Source organism: Podarcis pityusensis (assembly GCF_964106645.2).
Source record: "Podarcis pityusensis genome assembly, chromosome: Z".
Taxonomy (NCBI): domain Eukaryota; kingdom Metazoa; phylum Chordata; class Lepidosauria; order Squamata; family Lacertidae; genus Podarcis; species Podarcis pityusensis.
In genome coordinates, this window is record NC_138044.1 from 45664299 (window position 1) to 45684423 (window position 20125).

General features: G+C 45.8%; 1 protein-coding gene across 4 annotated transcripts in view; it reads left to right on the forward strand.

Annotated features, from left to right (window-relative positions):
• MCF2 (MCF.2 cell line derived transforming sequence) overlaps nt 1-20125 on the forward strand; it is a 77596-nt gene that overhangs the window by 12327 nt on the left and 45144 nt on the right. For 3 of the 4 annotated variants that reach the window (XM_080990061.1, XM_080990060.1, XM_080990063.1), the window contains 3 exons: nt 5207-5297; nt 18150-18269; nt 19557-19673. In XM_080990061.1, coding sequence (XP_080846187.1) covers nt 5207-5297; nt 18150-18269; nt 19557-19673 — 328 coding nt within the window. Of the gene's footprint in view, nt 1-5206; nt 5298-9508; nt 9896-18149; nt 18270-19556; nt 19674-20125 lie in introns of those variants that run through there. The other variant, XM_080990062.1, reaches the window with a different exon arrangement.

Consider the following 20125-nt stretch of genomic DNA (forward strand, 5'->3'; position numbering starts at 1 on the left):
AGTTTAAGTGCCATTTGCCTCTATGTGGTCAGTAAATGAATCCAGCATTAACTGCTCTGAGTTTGATGGTATCTGCAGGTTCATTGCTGAAGTCAGAGAATGAATATTGGGCCTTGGCCAAGGGATCAAGAACATGCATGGCACCTGCTAAGTCTCTGAATGCCCCTCCGCTCATTGCTCCTGTGGTCATGAGGTGGCAAGGGTGGTTTACTCTCCCTTTAAAGGGTCATAGAGTTGAAGGAGGAAGTGGGGAAGAGTGGCACTCTTTGCCACTTCCTCTTTCAACTCTTGGTGTTTTTCAAGGCTCAGATGAATTCTTTTGGATCTGAATCTAGGTCCCTTGAGAAATTGAAGTCTATGTGTGCATGTGCCCAACCCTTCTCTCTTTCAGTTTCTCAGAGGGTAGGCTGATCCAGGGCAAGGGGCTGGTGCCCACTGTTAAAAAATCTTAATGTACCCCTTGACTTGAAAAAGCTGGCAACTCATGGTCTAGATGTGCCATTTATTAACTCAATCACTATACATTTTGGTAAACTGATGTGGAATTTAGTAAAATGGCAGTCAAAAAGGACTCCCACAAGTCGACGGTATGGTAACTATGCCTAGATGCGACGAAAAAAGGATATTAGACAAACTCATGGTTGCCACAATAGTTAAATGGACCTTATGTTCAGAAGCACTGCACCCCCAAGTATTGTGCACTGGGAGCAACAAACAGAGGAAGGGATCTTGCTTTAATGAGACAAACATCCGTTTTTGAGAAGCAAAACAGTATTAGCAAAGTCATGTAAATAACGCAGGCGGAGACAGAAGATATCCTTGTAACCCTTTACCAAGGAAAATGAGCAAAACAGTGTGCAATTTGAGGATAAATAAATGAGAAAAATGTGCATAATTTGAAGAGAGGTTTTTATCTATTTTACTTCAAGGCCTTGTATATAGCAGGGAGACATTCAGCAAAATTAGCTGGTGTGGGGAAGCGAGGAAGACTCTCAGAACTGCACAGCCAATCAGAGCATGTGGCATCTTAGCAAACATCATGCCACTCTGCCCAGTTGCTAAGCAGCATCTCTGTCTGCCCCCATCCTTGGCTAGCAGAATTATCCTTTAAGCAGGGAGCGAGTACTTCCACACTTAAGAAGAGCGAGTACTTCCACACTATAGGATCAATTTCATATGAAGGTGGAGCAAGTATCATGTGGCACCAGTTCCACAGATCAAAGCAGCCAAGGGGGCATATACAGTGGTACCTCGGGTTACATACACTTCAGGTTACAGACTCCGCTAACCCAGAAATAGTACCTTGGGTTAAGAACTCTGCTTCAGGATGAGAACAGAAATCACGTGGTGGCAGCGCGGCGGCAGTGGGAGGCCCCATTAGCTAAAATGGTGCTTCAGGTTAAGCACAGTTTCAGGTTAAGAACGGACCTCCAGAACAAACTGAGTTCTTAACCCGAGGTACCACTGTATGGGGGGAAAGGTGATCTTGCAAATAAGCTGTTAAGGGCTTTATAGACTAATCTTATTTTTGTTATTTAGGTATTTAGTTATTGCATTTATAGCCCACTTTTCCTTCAAGGAGCTGAAGGAGGCATGCATGCTTCTCCCCCCTCCTCATTTAATCCCCACAACAACCCTGTGAGGTAGGTTTGGCTGAGAAGCAGTGACTGGCCCAAGGTCACCCAGTGAGCTTCATGGCTGAGCAGGGATTTGAACCCTGTTCTGGCAGGTGCTAGTATGACACTCTAAGCCAGGGGTCAGCAAACTTTTTCAGCAGGGGGCCGGTCCACTGTCCCTCAGACCTTGTGGGGGGCTGGACTATATTTTTTTTGGGGGGGGAATGAATGAATTCTTATGCCCCACAAATAACCCAGAGATGCATTTTAAATAAAAGGACACATTCTATTCATGTAAAAACACGCTGATTCCTAGACCGTCCGCGGGCCGGATTTAGAAGTCGATTGGGCCGGATCCGGCCCCCGGGCCTTAGGTTGCCTACCCATGCTCTAAGTGATGCACCACAGTGAGGTTGGCCTGGGAGCACACAGGCAATATTTAAGGTGCTGCCCAGCAGAGGTGCCACTTGCTGGCAGGGTCTCATTCCTGCCAGCAATCATTTCCTCAGAATTCTGCGCTAGCTGCAGCTTCCAGGTCAAGCGCAAAGGGAAGCACCACCTAATAATACAAAGTAATAATGTTAATGCAGCACATCTTGGCCATTTTCAGAAGGGAAGTTGAGCAGAGCATACTGTTGGTTCCAGTGGTTGAACTGCCAGTGGAACAGCTGAGCTCGATTTGAACTCTGTGCCCACTTCGTCTCTTTTCCTGCAGCTTCAGATATATAATTCTTCCCACCCACTGAGCCCAGCCACTTCCTGGAATTCCTGCAAGATACAAAAAATGCAGTCTATTCCCACCTGTCCAAAAACCATGAGGGTTTTTTGGGGGGGAGTTTCATCCAGAGGTGTGTTGCCACCAATCTCCTGTGTGAACTGAAGGTTGCCGTTTCCAAAGATGAAAGTGCAACCCAGCTTCTTGTACTGGCGAACGAGTCATTGCAGAGTTGCTCCACCTTATTAAGGCACTTTAGGGGTGTTCCCAGTATTGCTTAGAGAGGGAACGCCCTAGCAGATAGCAGTCCACCACCCACCACACCCTAGACAGCAAGGGTGGCAGCACCATGAAATCCATGGGAGCAACCAGTGAGAGATTTGCAGAGCAGAAATTTGCCTAACCAGGATCACAGTGGCCTGTTTCTCTGGGTGTGTGTGTTTTTACTTCCTTTCAGCTGGCTGGGTGCTGATTGATACAGGAATAATCTATAGAGACTAGGGATGGGGAAAGAATTCCTTTGACTTGTTTTGCGCAATGGACCAACCTGCTCTGACATTCCCAGGCTCGCTAGCTGATCGGAATGCAACTCCCACTTGGATTGCACCCTTTTCCGGATTTTGCAGTGTATCTGAGATGCCCAAAAGTGTGCACAAAATCTACTGTTTTATCTACTGTTTCATAAAATTTATATACCACTGGAAAGGAAGGGATTTACTCTTAAGCTTATCCTCAATATCCAACTTTCCTCTTCCTCTTAATAACATTTTTGTATGTGGTTTCTTTTTCCATTTATGCACGCATTGATCTAATATTTGCATTCTTGTCCACATTATTTGTGTGTGTGTTGTTGTTTAGAGAAGCATGTGTTTCAGTTCAGTACAGGTTTAGTATGAATTTGGTAGGTTCTCTTTAAAATGCAAACTGTACTGAATCTCACCCTGCTGCAAGTCTTGCAGCATCAGATTCTGGTAAGCCATTGCTAGGGTGTGTGCCCTCCTTTGTTTGTCCGCCCTTCCCCCCCCCCCCGCCCTGCCCCACCCTACTCATTCAGTGGCTTTGATCCTAGAAAACAAAATAATTATGGAATGAATTGACCAAAATCTTGCAACGTGCCTTGGAGTTTGCAGCCTGATCTCCAGGCAATGTTATTTGCCAAGTGTATTCTGCCATGCAAACCTCTCATTAACAGTGTGATGAGTAGATTCAGAGCGGGTTCCCCTAAATTATAGTCTTGAAGAGCATGAATTAGTAATTGAGTCAGGCAAGGTTAGGGCACGTGCAATTAGGTTTTTGCATGCGGTTCTGTGGTTTTGCCGGGAGAACAAAGACTTGTGCAACAGAGAAAGAAGAATCCACCTTATTCCAGATAAATAGCACGTGCTCCAAGTATCCCCATCTACCATCAGTTTCAGTTCTCTGGTCCCTGTCCCTGGTAAACCAGTTTATCCTTTGTGCCCTTAGTTTTTGTTTTTTGTTTTTTGCTTTTGCTGCTTCTTTAAATATTGTCAGCTGCAATATTTTTCTTGCATTTATACGCCACCTTTTCTCCCCACAAGGAGCTCAATACATGGTTCTCCTTCTACTTTCATCCCCACAACGACCCTGTGAGGTAGGTTAGGCTAAGTGATGGTGACTGGCCCAAGGTCACCCAGTGAGCCTCATGGCCGAGAGAGGATTTGAACCCGGGTCTCCCAGGTCATAATCCAGCACTCTAACCATTACACCACACTGAGGCTCATGCCAGTCCCCTCTCTTGGGCTTAGGGGTGGGGAGGAAATTCAGTTCAGTTTGTATTTAAAGGCAAATGTGCCTAATTTGCACTTTCTGAAACAGTATGTGAACCAAGGCACAGCCACCCCCCCCTTTTAAAATAAAATCAAAATGTGCTGAATTTTGTAATTATTTGTTGAATTTTTTTTTTACTAAACTTATATCCTGCCCTTTCTGTCAAAAGAGCCTTGGACAGCAGACAGATGTAAAAACAAAAGCATTATAATGTAATTAAAGCAATCTAAGAACAATTACAGTTAAAAGCATCTAAAAGCTGTTTCATTTTAAACCATATTAGCAGTTAAAAACACTGTTCCATCCAATGATGTTTGGGTTGCAAGGGACAGGATTCTTCAGCCACTTAGGTGAACAGGAATGCTTTCAAATTCCTCCTGAAAGTTAATCATGATGGTGACAGGTGCACTTCACTAGTGAAGGCATTCCACAACCAGGGAGCCACTCCTGTAAAGGCTGTGTTACGGTTCTGCACCAGTGGGGCAGCCCTCAGTGGCAGCACTGCAAAAAGGCCTCCCTAGCCAATTGTAGGGTCCAGGATAGTTGGAACTGGGGAAGGTGCTGCTTTAGGTACAGTACCTGGCTCCCAGTCAAGTAACGTGTACATAAAATGCATATATTATGGGGAGTTTCTGATTTGCAAAAATATGTGTTTCGGGTGCAAAGCTGCATACAAAAATGGGTATATTATGGGAGGTTCAAACTGCAATGCCAGTGACTTTTCATGAGGATTTTAAAAACAACATTTGCAACCTGAATTGGATATGTGGAGAACTGAATTTAAGAACTGGAAAAATGAGACACTTGGTTTGTCATATTTGCCCATCCATATTCCTGGTGGACCTGGGTGGTGTGTGACTGTAGAAACCTTCAGCTGACATGCCCTGCCAGTGTGACTTTTCAAGGGTGAGCTTTTAACCCACAATAGGAATGGATGTTTGTGTATTGAAAGCTATTTTTTTAAAAAAAGAATGTAGAAAGGTCCTGGATTTAGATCCAGGAAGTCCAGTTGTGAACTTTTGGTGTGGATGTGAATGGCACAGCTCTGTTCCCTGCTTCTTCTTTATTTAATTTTTTTATGTTCCAGCCAACGTGAATTGGACGCCAAATTTATCCTAATCCTGGACAGAAGGTTAGATACATGGACGTCGGTCAAAATGACTCTGCAAAGAATAGCAGTAAGTTCTTCTGTGGTGGGCTGGGCACAAGGGGAGTGTCATTATCTGCCCAAGGACCATAATTCCTTTGTGGGTAACCTTCCAGGGGACAAATGCCAGTGGTGGGAGGAGCCAGAAATGGGCAAGGCTAGAGGCAGAATTGGGTGGAGCAATGGCTGTGACTCTTACCAGGAGAGCAGGCTGCATTTCGGCCAGGCAGAAGCCAGAGGTTTCCGCACACACAAACACACACGCTGTGTCTCTCTCTCACACACAACTTCCCAAGACACCCTCCGTTCAGGTAAAGATGTAGCGTTACCACATTTCTATTGCACATTCCAGCCAGGCAAAATCATTGGAGGATGATGCTAAAGAGGGTATGACCTGGGGACAGTTCTGAGGACTGGTTCCCCAATTCCAGAGGTGTTGGGCAGGGGAAGGGGAGTTGGGGGGCTGACCACCATTGGGGGAAAAGGCCTAGGTGTTTGGTCTTGTTCTAGCCCTAGTGAGCTCTACCAGAAGGTGACATATCCGCTGAGTTCTTTGGTCTGGTGGTGCTAGTGCTGAATGCCAGATCAGTCCATAATAAAACCATGCTCATTCATAATTTGAGTGGGCTGATCTGGCTTGGGTGAGTGAGCTGGGTGGGCCTGCCCTTACCCAGTTCTGTCCACCTGGATTTTCAGTGCTGCAGCAATCTAGACTAGGGAGTCAAGGCAAGGGGGTTGGTTGTTGCCCATACAGACATGATTTCCTTAACCAGGGAGGTTCTTGACCTTGGGATGGGATTAGAAGGTCAGCACTTGAGGCTGGGCCAGAGAGTTGGGGATGCCCCTCAACCCCTTCTCTTCCTGCCTTACCAGATTTAGCAGAAGGTGGTTGACCATTTGGGCCCAGAGTGTGGTTAATGCTTTGCTGCATGAAGGGGTGGTCTTTGCTGCACTGAAAGAGGCCGTGATGTGACTGTTCCTTAAGAAACCAGCTCTCAACCCTTTGTATTTGAACAGCTAGTTGCCAATACCCCTTTTGGGGGAAGGTGGTGGAAAGGGCCATGGTGGGGCAGCTGCAGGAATTCTTGGAGGACACGATTTATATAGATCTATTCTAGGTTCAGGCCTGGCCATGAAACTGTGTCTCCCTTGGTTGTCCTGCTGGGTGACCTGTTGGGAAACTACGTGCAGCTACTCACACAAAATCAATTAAGGTTTGGCAGACAGCCAAAAGATCATCTGAAGGAGTAAGTCTGCCTGGTGATACAGAAGGCATGGAGACAGCTCCATGACTGGTCAAGCTCTCTCAATGGAGTGATAATTAATGCCCTACTAACTGGAATGTGTTAGTTCAGAGTTCAGTGTGTCAGAATAGGAGTTGTGAGTCTTGTATGAGAGAGCTAGCTAAAGATCCGTGTTCTGGTCCTGTAAATAGTCCACTGTATATAATAAACACCTAACTACAAGTTCCTGGTTCCTGCTTCGTCCATCCTGTTTGCAGTCAAGTTGCCAATTGCTTCCGTGGACTGCGTATACTCTGCTAGGTCTGGCTAAGGTCCTGCAACTAGTCAGAAAATTGTGAAACACCAATAGGTTTTGCCAATATGACCTTTGCAGAAAATAGGGCAGGGGGAGTGTGACCTTGATCTCTCTTCAGCACTTGATACCATTGGCCATGGTATCCTCCTGGACCATTTCTGGGAAATGAGAACTGGGCGGTGTGTTTGGGGGGTCCTGGCTGCCCAGATGACAAGACTCACCTTTTTAGAAAGGCTTTGGAAGTAAACCTCAAGGAAAATTCCATATCCGCTGCCTGTCAGGGCGGGTGTCACGAGTAAGTCAGCAATAACTCACACAGTAGCGAGTGAAGTTAACTCTTTATTCAAATAAGAGAAGTTCGGGGAAATTAAAAACAACACCAGCAATTTATAAGTTGTATGAGCTTGTTTCTCAGTTTGATTCTTTTACGTGCTTTTGCATGTTTTGTAGTATTTTATGCATTGTGATTTGCTGTGGTTTTTATTTATAATCGTCTAGTAATTCTTTATTGTAACTGATAAGTGTTATTATTTGTGGATATTTAATTTTATTGTTTACTATTATATTCTAATGAATTATTGAAAATTGCTTTATTTGATATAAGTTGTTTATTTTAAAGTTATTGTGGCTTTCTTTTATTGGATCAGATTGTTATTATGTATGTGATCTTTGCGGTCTATTTTGTTGTTTCTTCAGCTTGTAAACCGCCCCGTGCATAGTAATATAGAAAGGCGGTATTACAAACTAAAAGTGAAATGAAAAATGAAAATAAGCAAAAGAGCCCAGAAGGCCAGACCTAGTGAGCAAAGCAACTCATCCCGGTAGTTCTTACCCCAATGAGACTGAAGGTCTCTGCTTTCCCACAGTTCTCTAAGTCTCCTCCCCTTCCCAAGCAATCTGAGACTCCTTCGTCTTACCTTTCTTTGATCCGCCCTCTTCACACCTCTTTGGATTCTGGAAGACCAGAAGAGAGGGGAGCTGGTCACCGCAGGATGGGGAGACACCCAGGCTTCCTCACCAGCCTGCCTCATCTCTGCCACTTGGCCCTTGCCTCTGCTTCTCTGATTATGGACTGCTGTCTGCCACAGACTCTTCCTGCTCACTAAACCCTGTTATCTCTTCAGCTTGTGACACCTCTTCACAATCTGCTCCTCCTTTTCCTTCTGACTACGCATCACCATCCCACCGCCAATCCCTCTGAGCCTTCTTCCCTTAGGGGTTCCCCAGCTGGTGCCTCCCACTACCCCTCTGCATCCAGCCAGTCCATGACGCTGCCTTGCAGGATATCTTTGGGGGAAGAAAAGGTTCAGGAGTAAACCCTATGCAAATCCATAGTGCAGTCCCCCTCTTTCTGGCAACTCCTGCAGCCAAGCTGGTGCCAAATGTATTGCTCTGCTTTCCTTTGGACCACATCAGCAAGGCTGAGAGGGGAGTCTTTTTGTCTGGGCAGCCCAGGACCTCCATACGCACTGCCCAGTCTAGTGCCCTGGAGAGGTCACCCATCTCTGCAGCCGCAACCATCTCAAGACGGATGGACGCCAACAACAGCAGCATCTGACAATGGATTGTATAACATAGCCATTGTGGCCATTGATAGCCTTTTTCTCCATTATTTTGACTGCCCCCCCCCTTTAAAGGTGTCTAGGTTGCTGCCCTTCTCTGCATCTTGTGGCAGCAAGTTCCATAGTTTAAACTAACGCACAATAGCTATTGATAGAACATAGGTAAAGGTAAAGGGGCCCCTGACCATTAGGTCCAGTCGTGGCCGACTCAGGGGTTGCGGCGCTCATCTTGCTTTACTGGCCAAGGGAGCCGGTGTACAGCTTCCAGGTCATGTGGCCAGCATGAATAAGCCGCTTCCGGCGAACCAGAGCAGCGCACGGAAACGCCGTTTACCTTCCTGCCAGAGCGGTACCTATTTATCTACTTGCACTTTGACGTGCTTTTGAACTGCTAGGTTGGCAGGAGCAGGGACCGAGAAACGGGAGCTCAGCCCGTCACGTGGATTTGAACCGCCGACCTTCCAATTGGCAAGGCCTAGGCTCTGTGGTTTAACCCACAGCACCACCCGCTTCCCCTTGATAGAACAGAAGTTGTAGTTACTGACAGAACTTTTGAAGAGTTCTGCTGCATCAGGCCAAAGGAGAATCTTGTCTAGCATCCTGTTCTCACAGTGGCCACGCGGATACTCCTTATAGGAAGCCTGCAAGCAGAATCTGAGCACAGCAGCGCTCCTCCCCTACTTGTAATTCCCAGAACCTGGGATCCAGAGGCATGGCACATCTGGCAGTAGAGGGATAGCATAGCCATCCTGGCTACTAGCCTAAAACACCTCGGGGGCATGTGATCTGCTCTCTTCACCAGGGCACATCCGTGGCAGCCAGCAGCAAAAATGGAGACCATATCAAAGTTACCAAATGGTCCCTTTATCCCTATTCCTTTCCCTCTCTGTCTCTGTATTAGTTGTCCAGGAGCTATCACCCATCAAAGCATTATTTGTTTCTCATCTGTGGGAAATCTTTGAGGGAGGGGGGAAAACACCAGAAAGGATGCTCGTTAGAGTCTTAACACTGCTCCGGAGTGTGTTGCTGCTGTGAGCTATAAATGGCAATATATACGTCTTCAAACTCCTGCATTCCACCTTAAAAATCTATAGCTGTTCTTGGCCACTGAGTCTCTCCTCGCACTCCCCCCCCCTTTCTTGCCGGCTAGCACAGCCAACAGCCATTCATAGTTTTGGCACCCTTGCCTGCTCTGCTTTAGCCAGAGGAGAGGACCAGGTCATCTGCCAGTCAGTTTTGCGTTTGGGAATGAATAGATTATGGGAACATGTATCAACGCTGCCCGTGCAACTGACATGAGTGAGGAGGCTGCTCTGTGTGTTCTGTGCAGCGATGCCTTGGCACGAAGAGAAGCAGCAGTGCAGGCGGCCGGCTACCCCCGGCGATTTTTAAACACCTCACGAGATCCACGGGTCTTATTTCACTGATGCCGCATTGACATTTGGGCAAGGTAGCCAGTTCCTGTCTTGCAAGGGAGATGGCCGAGGCGAATCCCCCAGGAGGCAAGATGAGGGGAAGAAGGAATGCGGTAAGGACTCTGTCTGCCTGCAGTCTTTCTCCTTTTTTTTTTTTGCAAAGCAGATTTCTAAGTTCAAATGCAGCCTTGATGCAGCACTAGCATCCAGCCTAGCTAGCAGTGCAGCATTCTAGGACAAACTGCTGAACACAGCGCTTGGAAAATGAAGGTGGGGGGGCAAGGGAAAGGATGATGTTTGGGCAGTATTTACTGCGTTTTCCGTAACTGTCCAAAACACCTGTCCACACTGACGAAGCAAGGTTGGCACCAGTTTTAAACAAAGCTCCTAAGTCTGGTGTCTCTGTCTGAGAGATGTGGGGGACTTCAGAATCCCTTTATTGCATCATACATATGCATCATGCATATATATATTCCTCGGTGTTTGAAGGCAGAAAGAGGAAATCAGGAAGAAATATTTCATTCTTTGTGGAGCCTCCTGTAGGGCCTGTAAAGAAATAGGCCATGCTTTTTGAAATTAGCTACTCCTAGAATGCCAGCCTTGAACACTTTCCCTTCTGTCAGGGACAGCCCTGATCTTTTACCTGCACTTAATAAAACCATTGTTTCTAATTTTTTGGCATTTTTGCAGAGGGAGGGGGAAACTCCTTTGAACTCTTCTGTTAGCCAGTACAGATGCATGTTCTTCTGGCTCTCTAAAACTTATGCTGGCCAGTTCTACCACACATGCATGAAATGCGTTTGTGCATGGATGCAAAGTGCTAGCATAGTGTACTCTTTCATCCCCCCCCCCACCTCCAAAAATGAAACAGTACTGCCTATCTGTAGGGCAAATGTTGCTCAGCTATTCTGCAAATTCAGTCAATTCCATCATATAAGTGAAAAACTTCTACAATATGTTTTGGGGCTTGTTTGTACTTTAAAGAAAGAGAGAGAGAGAACTATGATGGTCAGTTTATTGACATGTCACTACTTTAGATTAGCCAGTGCCAGACAAGACACTTGCAGAGGTGGATTTAGGGGAGTGCAACCAGTTCAGTCAAACTGGGTGAAGAGTCTTGGGGGCACTGCAGGAGGTGCCACAACTTTGATGTAGAATGGAAGGCGAGAAGTAGGAGGGAGGCGCCAAATTTTGCCATTGCACAGGACGTGGCTGACATTTGAAGGGTCTGCTACTGACCCTTGCAGACTAAATCAACATTCAGCAAGCATAGGGGGAGCTTTGGTGATGTGTAGTGTGCCAAGTGGCGTGGGGGAATACTTGGGATGAGAATAGAGGTTTTACAAGCCCCCACCCCCATCTTAACCTTTGAAATTTTGGAGAATTTGAAGATGTCCTTGCTGCACAACCGTACCTAGCCTTCTAGAATGTTGAGGGATAGCCTTGACACCTTGATTTCTTTAGCTCTGTTAGGCTCTGGTTTTTGCACATGTGGAAAAGTTAACTTCTGCAATGGCCAGGACTTTGAGCCATGGCTGCGAAGCCTGTGGCCTCCCATATGTTGTTAGACTCCAACTCCCGTCAGCTTCGCCCTAGTGCAGTCAATGGTCAGGGATGACTGGGAGCTAGAATCCCAGCAATGTCTGGAGAGTCACCCTTTCCTCAGCCCTGTCCAAAGGGGAGACAAGCCACAACTTCTTGAGTCATCAATCAATTTCCACTTAAAACTGCTTCAGCTTTTCAGTTTGGCACCTTAAAAGACTTCACAGGATTTATTAAGGCATGCGCTTTTGTGGAGTCCAAGCAGACTTTTCCAGATGGGTGAAGATGCAACTGATGAAGTGGGCTTGACCCCACGAAAGCTTACACCACAATTAATTCTGTTAAGTCTTTTAAGGAGCCAGAAGGGTCTTGTTTGGTTTTGCTCCAAGAAAAGCTACCCACCTGGAAGAGTTTGCAGGTTGTGTTTCTGGTCAATCTCAGTGGGATTGGCTGACTCCTACTGCTTTTTAGGAAGGAAAATCAGAGTCTGCCATAGGCTACAGGGACAATTTGTTATGTAAGGGTGATGTGGTGCCAGGCTGACTCTGTTTTCTCCTTCCTGCAGGGATGCTCTAAGCTAGAGGTTGGGAACTTGTGGCACTCCAGATGTTGCTGGATGTTGTTTCAACTCCCACCACCCCTGCCTGTGCTATCCGGGACTAATGGGAGTTGTAGTTCAACTTACCCATGGAGGACTGCAAGGCCTCCACCCCTGCTCGGTTCTAGTCTGAATTGGAAGCCATAGAATTCCCTATTCTGGCAGTAGAACTTGCAAAGGAGGCACTGCCCCACCAACCTCAACCTACCCTGAGCCGGTCCCAAACTACCTGGTCTCTTACTTACAACCAGAGGCATACCTAGGCTCCCTTGCACTTGCTGAGGCACCTCACCTGGCTGCCCAAAGCAGCGGAGGAATGGCCTGCAGTGGATGGGCGAGCTCCTAGCCACTCCAGAGTGGAGAGGCACAATTTTTGCACCCCCAGGCCTGTGCCCTTGTTCAGCCGCTAGGCACACCTCTGCTTAAAACTGCTATTCAGCTTCCGCCTGTTTAGCTTCAGTGTTGCCCTTGCAGAACTCAGCAGGGAAGAGGATGGAGACTAAACTAGAATGAGTTGTCCCTGTCTGTCATTGGCTCTGCCTTCACTTAGGCTGTTTTCAGACAGCCCCTTTGTTCCATTTCCCTGACATTTCCTTACCTGATAATTACTGCATTCTAGGAGATTTTCCATGTGATATAACAGCCACTTCTGAAAATGTAGCAGGTGTTTAGTGCTTGTTTCCATGCTAATTGCTTCCAGGAAAAAAAAATCTCTTTTCAACCACATTAACCTGGAAAATTGTGGGAATTTTTGCACCACAGTTTTCCCACTGTTTTCATAGGTCATGCCATGTGATGAAGTTTGGGCTGGTGTTCCAGCGCAGAGTTCTTCCTTGCCATTTTCATGGAGGGAGGACAGAAGCACCACCCACTGGGTGGTGGCAACATAGCTGGTGATATCTGCTGTTGCATCACACCACGCACACTGATGTGCATGAAATATAGCACGGTAAATGGCAGTATATCAATCAAAAAGTCACAATGCAACAGATAGTGTGGTGTAAAAGGAATATTGGGAGATGGAGCAGAAGGAATAGCAGTGCAATAATCCCTGAGTCTGAACGCAGACTTGCTGCTGGGCTCCTTGCTTTCTGCCCTACAATGACCAATATTTCTTCTTGTCCTCTCCAGTCTTGCAAAAATGCAGGAAGAGCCCTGTTGGATTGCACCAAAGACCTAGTATCTAGTCCACCTCCAGACATTGCCAAACAGATGCCTTAGGCAATAGGCTTCTCTTGTTGGTGCCCCTGTTATCAGGTAGACTGCTGCTGAACAAGGAGTTTCTCTTTAGCTGCCACAGGTTCTTTTAATGTAATTAAATTTATATACTGCTTGACTGAAATAAAACCTCTAAGCAGTATACCAGAAATATTAAAATTATCAGTTAGAAACCCCCAGTTGGAAACAAATAATTAAACTAAACTAAAACTAAAAAGAGATTGAAATGCATGTAAGTTTTTGCACGTCTGGGTAGATTTACCAGGTGTTTTAAGCAGGTGCTGCAAGGAGTGCAGTGAAGGCACCTGCTTATGTCAATAGGCAGGGAGTTCCAAAGTTTAGGTGCTGCCCACAAAGTGATTAGTTTCTTGTAATTATGGAATGAGAATTATGTGACCCCTTCAATGGTGCCAGTTCTGCAGGTCGAAGTGGGCATATCTCACAAGTAAATTAGTTAATACCATTGGTAGATCTCTTCTTCACCCATGGGTTTGACTTATCCCCACATTTTTAAGGCCCCTTCTTGTGTCCCTGAATTCTCTATGTTGGTTATTTCAGGCTAAATAGAGCCCCCATGCTCAGATGCAGTATACCTTTGAGTACCAGGCTCTGGGGACAAAAAGCAAGGGTGGGTTGTTGCCTCCATGCCCTGCTTGTGGGCTTCTCAGAGCCGTCTGGTTGGCCACTGTGGGCAACAGGTAGACCTTTTGAGTTGTCCCTTTCAGTAAGGCTGTTTGTAGGTTCAGTTCCACAGGAGGCCTGCCGATAAAATAATTTTGCTGGCTGGTCTCTGAGAAAGCTGCAAACAGAATTGGTTCAAGAGCCAACATTTTGTTTGGGACTACTTTTAAAAATAAAAAAGTAGGTTTGTGTTAATATTAAAGTGTTTTTGTTCCAGTTTAAAATGCTAGAGGACAAAAGCTGACCAGGTGCATAACTTTCTCTCGTTGGTTTGAAAAGGGATTTAGAAGCAGCCAACTTTATCTGCATTGCCAAATGTGTCTTCATCAATGTTAGAATCTTTTCCATTTTACCAGATCCTCTTTTTGGGGGGAGGGGATTCCAGAGCAGAGCCCCCCCCCCTTGGTGATTCCCTCCCCCCAGCTGGGAGGTGGTAGTTCTTTAGAACATGGTTGAAGATTTCACATATATATTATCTGAAAGGGATGGGTGAGGGATAGCTAAATGTAGTTATTTATTTATTTCATAAAATTTATATCGGGGGGGGGGCACTAATATATATATATATATATATATATATATATATATATATATATATATATCTTTTGTAAACCATTTTGAGGCTTTTTTCCATGGAAAAAAGCCTCAAAATGGTTTACAAAAGATAAAACAGTAAAATCAAGAAAAAATTGCAACCTTGCTTTAAAACATTTAAAACATATAAAAGTTAAAATACTAAAACAGATTAAAATCACCTGAACTTTTGCAGCATCTGGGTAGGCTTGCCTAAATAGGAGGCTCTGAAGAGAATACAATGAAGGCCCCTGCTTGATCTCAATAGGCAGGGAGTTCCAAAGTTGTAGGCGTTGCCACACTGAACGATCAAGTTTGTACAAATGCAGCGCTTATCATACATCATACTCATTGCTGGAGGTTAGCCGTGCTTGAGCTCAAACCCTCTTCATAGTCAAAGGCTGTAGAAAAAGGCAGGATTGCATTAAAAAAGTCCCCAGGAGAGCCATTGTGGGGGATGGCACGGGGGATCTGAATGAAACAGATTTGCTTATGTAAGGTTAGGAGAAAGGGTTTTAAAAAAGAAGGAGCTCACCATTCCGCCCCCTCTCTCGCTCTCAGTGTTCAGGAGCAGATTTAAGGTAGTAAGGATATAATTTGATGAGGAGGACGTACTTGTAAGGAAGGGCTATATTTCTTTTTGACAATTCAGTGAGGGCCAAGTCTCATTAGGGCTGTTCATTTAGAAATGGTGAGCCAGGAAAGAGTGATGCAAGCCAACTGCTAACAAATAAACTGCATGTCTTTAAGTCTGAAAGGAATCACTTGCAGAAAAGGCTGCTGCGTGAGTCACTGCTGTTGTTCTCCCTGGAACGGTGGGTGGGTGATACTTTCCCACCTCTCTGCATCAAGTGTGATTTAGCATTCTGTCACTCTGGCCACTGAGGTACAGCCTGAGCCCATTATTCCATGGCATGCCCAGAACAGGGACTCACACAGAAACTCACTGAGTGGACTCTTGTGAGTTTGGATAATTCTTGGTTTTCCAGACTCTGCAAGATAATAAGCTTACGATTGGCAGTGGTGGTCATGTGGGTGAGCGATTGTCGGCAACCCCCCCACAAAAAAAGCTCTACAACTTTGGCCAACCCCCCCCCAAAAAAGCTCAACAAGTCTGGTCAATCCTCCCCAAAAGCTTAATAACTCTGGGCAATCTTCCCCCATTTCCCTAATTTCGAGTCTTATACATGGGGGCGTGTTATACACAGAAAACTACGGTAATACTGGCGAAGGAAAGAGGAGAGAAGGTGCAAAGTCCAGCAAGCACCAAACCATCTTTGCATGCATGAGAATAGCAAACTATTTACTATCCCGTCTATTTCCTATGTTCAGACTATGGGGCCAGTTCCATTATCAATAGCTCCGCTCAATTCACAAGAAGGTTCGGGTGACCATAAGCCTGATGCAAACTGAGCATGCTCAGTGGACCTGGAATGCTGCCAGACTCTTGTGAGTTGTGGAGTGCCTGGAATCTTGAGCAGAAGCTCTTCTGTGCTGCAACATTTTGCAGCAGATCCCATGTATGCATCCTGAAGAATGAGATTGGTGGGGCAGGGCCCTGTTTGCCCTAATGGACTAGCCTTCACTACACAGCTTACCTAGGAGTAAGTCCCGTTGAACTCAGTGGGATTTTTTTCCTGAGTAAATATGCTTATGAGTTCCAATGGAAATGGGTGGTGGTGGCATTCTGTTTGGGGGCTCATTGAATTTGGAGGAAACTATCCTGTGGTCCACACTCACATACACTGCATTACCAGTGGGCATTGCGTTCAATGAGCACAAAGTCTTTGCTGGGTTTGATTTCTGCTGGGTTTGATCTATGCAATCGCAAGCTACTGAGCAGTTTGCCCTTGCTTCAAGAGCCAGTTCTTGGTCCCTGGAAGTCTTCCTGCTGGCTTCATTCAGGCCAGAGTTTTGGCAATCAGTTTGCATTCATTTATTATTTTAAGCTTATCTTAAAAATAGCTCTTGGGAACATGTTGCATTTGGGCCACACGTCTCATTGCGTGGAATAGTATATTCCAATGCAGTATGTGTAATGCAATATTGTACAGGTTGAATCTGTATGCATTTTTTTAAGTTGCAGACACCAGGAATCCATTACTGTAATAATTTTGTTAACAATATGGCAGGATAATTTATTGGTGACATTGCTTACCCTGGTTCTTACACACCTCCAGGTGGCAAGTTTATGGACCCCTTCTGTGTTCATAAGAGATAACCACAGGCTCCTGGAAAGAAAGGGTGGGATAAATAAGTCCTATACAACAATTTACAGGATGTGATTGATATTCTTGCAACGAATCTTTGGAGAACTGTTCCCTAACTTCCACGACTATTTGAGGATGTTTGTTCTCTTCCTCTCTCCTGCTGTGACTGCTGAGGGCCATGTTTGATATCAAATTTCCCTCCTCATACCTGAAAGCGGTTTAAAAAACGGCTGCTGAAGGGCATTGTTAACACTGCAAGGATCAGGTGCCAAAAAATTTGGCATGTCTCTATTTCAAGGGGCTATTGATTATTCCATATTGGACGGAATAAGACTGGAACTAGGTGGCTATGGGATGCACGTAGAGTCTGCTGCAAACACCAGCCTGTGTCTTCTCCTTGGGTTTTCCCTGAGAGCAACTAGCATCAACAAGACACGCGGAACAGTATCACACTGCTGCAAATGTCTCAATCCCTCGCAAATGTCTAGAGAAGGGAAATTCCTGTGGCGAATAGTTTTAATGGCTGCCTGTCTCATTCCTGCATGGAAGTACTCTCATACCAACTGTGCTGGCTACTGCTGGTTAGCTTACAGGGGATAATTCAACTTGCTGGTTCTTATCTGTTCCAAAAACTTAAATGACTTGGGATCAGTAGGACCGGCTCTATCATTAGGCAGAACAAGACTGCTGCCTGAGGCTGCAGTTGCTGGGAGAAGGCAGCAGTAGCGGAAAACATCCCAGTTCTTCCTGCTGAACTCGCTCAGCCTCTGTTTGACAACAATGGTGTGTTCCAGGGGTTAAACCTGGGACCTTCTGCATGCAAAGCAGATGTCCCACCAAGATATGGCACTTCTAACAACAACAACAAAGTAGTATTCTGTTCCTCACGGTTCTGAATAAAGAGCACAGGAAACTGCCTTAAACTGAGTTGAAACCATTGGTGCATTCAGGTCAGTATTGTCTCTGCTGACTGTAAGTGTCTATCAAGAGTTTCAGGCAAGGGACCTGCCCAGCCCGACCTAGAGATGCCAGGGATTTCACCTGGGACATTCTGCATGCAAAGCAGATGCTCTGCTCCTAAGCCGCTGCTCTTGCTTAATGGCCCCTCACAAGAAAGGATGGGAGCATCCTTTCTACTCCCTTAAAAAATAATTTTTGAATATGGTTTTGTGTCGTTCGCTCACTTTCCATGCCCCCTCCAGAAACATCTCCTGGTATGGAAAGGCAGGGTGTGGTGTAATGGTTAGAGTGCTGGACTATGACTTGGGAGACCCCCACTCAGCCAATGAAGCTCATTGGGTGACCTTGGGTCAGTCACCTCAGCCTAACCTACCTCACAGACTTGTTGTGAGGATGGAATGGGGAGCAGGAGAACCACCTTGGGCTCCTTAATAAGCACAAACACAAAACAGTATCAAAGTTTGCAGCCATATTGCTGGAAAAACAGGGGGTTAACGTCATTGCTGATTTTCTAAACTGACTTTCCTCTCGATAGTGGAGAACTCTCTGTATGTAATACTGGCTCTCTGGTTTCTCCCCCCACAGGCCTCATTTCCCGGCAACTTGCACCTAGTGATGGTCCTGCGCCCCACCGGATTCTTCCAGCGCACTTTCACCGACATTGGATTTCGGTTTAGCCAAGAGGACTTCCTGCTCAAACTGCCGGTATCACACCTGCTGCCACAGCATCACCCCTGTCTTTTGTACTCTGCAGCTTTACCTGCAGGGAATTTTCCTTCCCTGTTGTTCAGCTGCAATGCATTTGTTTAAAATGACAGTGAATACAAATGGCAATCACACACACAAGTACGAAACACCAACCTTGAGCATTTTATGGGCTTTAGAAGATGATGCTAAAAATGGAGGTGAAGTGTTAAATTCGTTCATATTTAAAAGCTCTGGCAGGCGTTTATCTGGCAAAGGGGTGGGGCCCCCAACTCGCATCAGCCCCTGGAAGCCTGTCCAATGATTAGGGAGGATGGGAGTTGTAGTTCAACAATATCTGGAGGGCTGCAGGCTCCTGCACCCCTGAATTATAGCTTTAAAGTTGGGATACGTCTAGAGCTCAGAGTTTTTCTGAGTGAGAATGCTCTGAACAGTACGTTCTTTCTCTACCACACATTTGGGTCCCATATTGCAGATTGCTTCCCCAAAGAGAGTGTGGCGAGCCTGCCTGCCTGCCTGACTTGTATGGCTCTGTCATTGGGCTCTGCCTCTTCTAAAGGAGAGAAACCTTGGACTTTGGCTTGCAATGCATGCATTCTACCTTGAGCCAGAGTCGGCTTTGGGAAGAAGGAAGGAGGAGGGTGCAAACTGAAACATAGCCAACCTTCGAACTTTGCAGTTCTCCAAATTTGGAAATGTAGTTTTCCAGCCAAGTGTTGTGTACAAAAATGCATCTACGAAGGCAAAATGCACATAAAAATGCCTGTGTTCATGAAAGCAATATACAACACGTGTAACGTTAGGGTAAATTGCTTTGCAAAGGTATGTGCATAAGGCGCCGTTGCATACAAATGTGTACCTACTTTTGCTTTTTAAAAGTTGCAAACTACTGAGGAAATCCGGAGAGCTGAACTTAAGAGTAGAAAAATGAGAAATGAAGAGCAACCAGAATGGGCAGATCCACCCATCTCTAGTCCCTGTTTAAAGGCATCTGAGTAGTAGGTTGACTAGGTTGCCATCATGAACCTTGGGGAAGGTTCCACAGTTTAACCACACACTGTGTCACAAAGTACTTCCTTTGGTCTGCCCTGAATTTCCAACCTTTCAGCTTCATTGGGTGACCCTGGGCTCTGGAATCTTTGGTTTTAGGGCTGGGGTTGGCTAACTGCAAGGCTGATTAAATGGATACATGTGCTGGTATATTCAGTTAAATGACTCCTGCAGAATCAGGTATCTAACCTGTGAATATTAAGCTACAGTCTATTTCCCCCTTTTCTCTTCCCCCAGGTTGTAATGCTGAGTTCGGTCAGTGACTTGCTGACATACATCGATGAAAAGCAGTTAACACCTGAATTTGGGGGCACCTTGGAGTATTGCCATAGCGAATGGGTCATCTTCAGAACAGTATGTTCCTCCCATTAATGCTGTTGTAAATGTGTGTGTAATATCTTCTTATATACATAAAAATGTCAGGTGTCACCATGCTCTGCGTTTCACATGCCACATCAACTGTGGTGTGAGGAACAGCAGGCACACCCAGGAGAGTGGCTACGCATGCCTGCAGCAAGGTTTAACAGAACGGGGAGGCCCTTCACACAGTGGTTTAGCAAGTAAAAGTGTGAAATGCCTCCCCCCTTTAAAAGGGGGTGGAGCTTGAGGAGAGAGGAGTGGGTGTTAGGGCAATGGGCTTGGTGCAAGCTGTGAGGAATAGGGAGCAGAGGTAAAGATTCAAGGGAGGGGATTTGGTCATGGAGGGGGAGGCAAAGGGGTATACAGCACTGGCAAGTGCAGAGAGTAGGTGCCGCAGGCTTTAGCATATATGCAAAATTATAACATACCTTGGGTAATTCCGGACC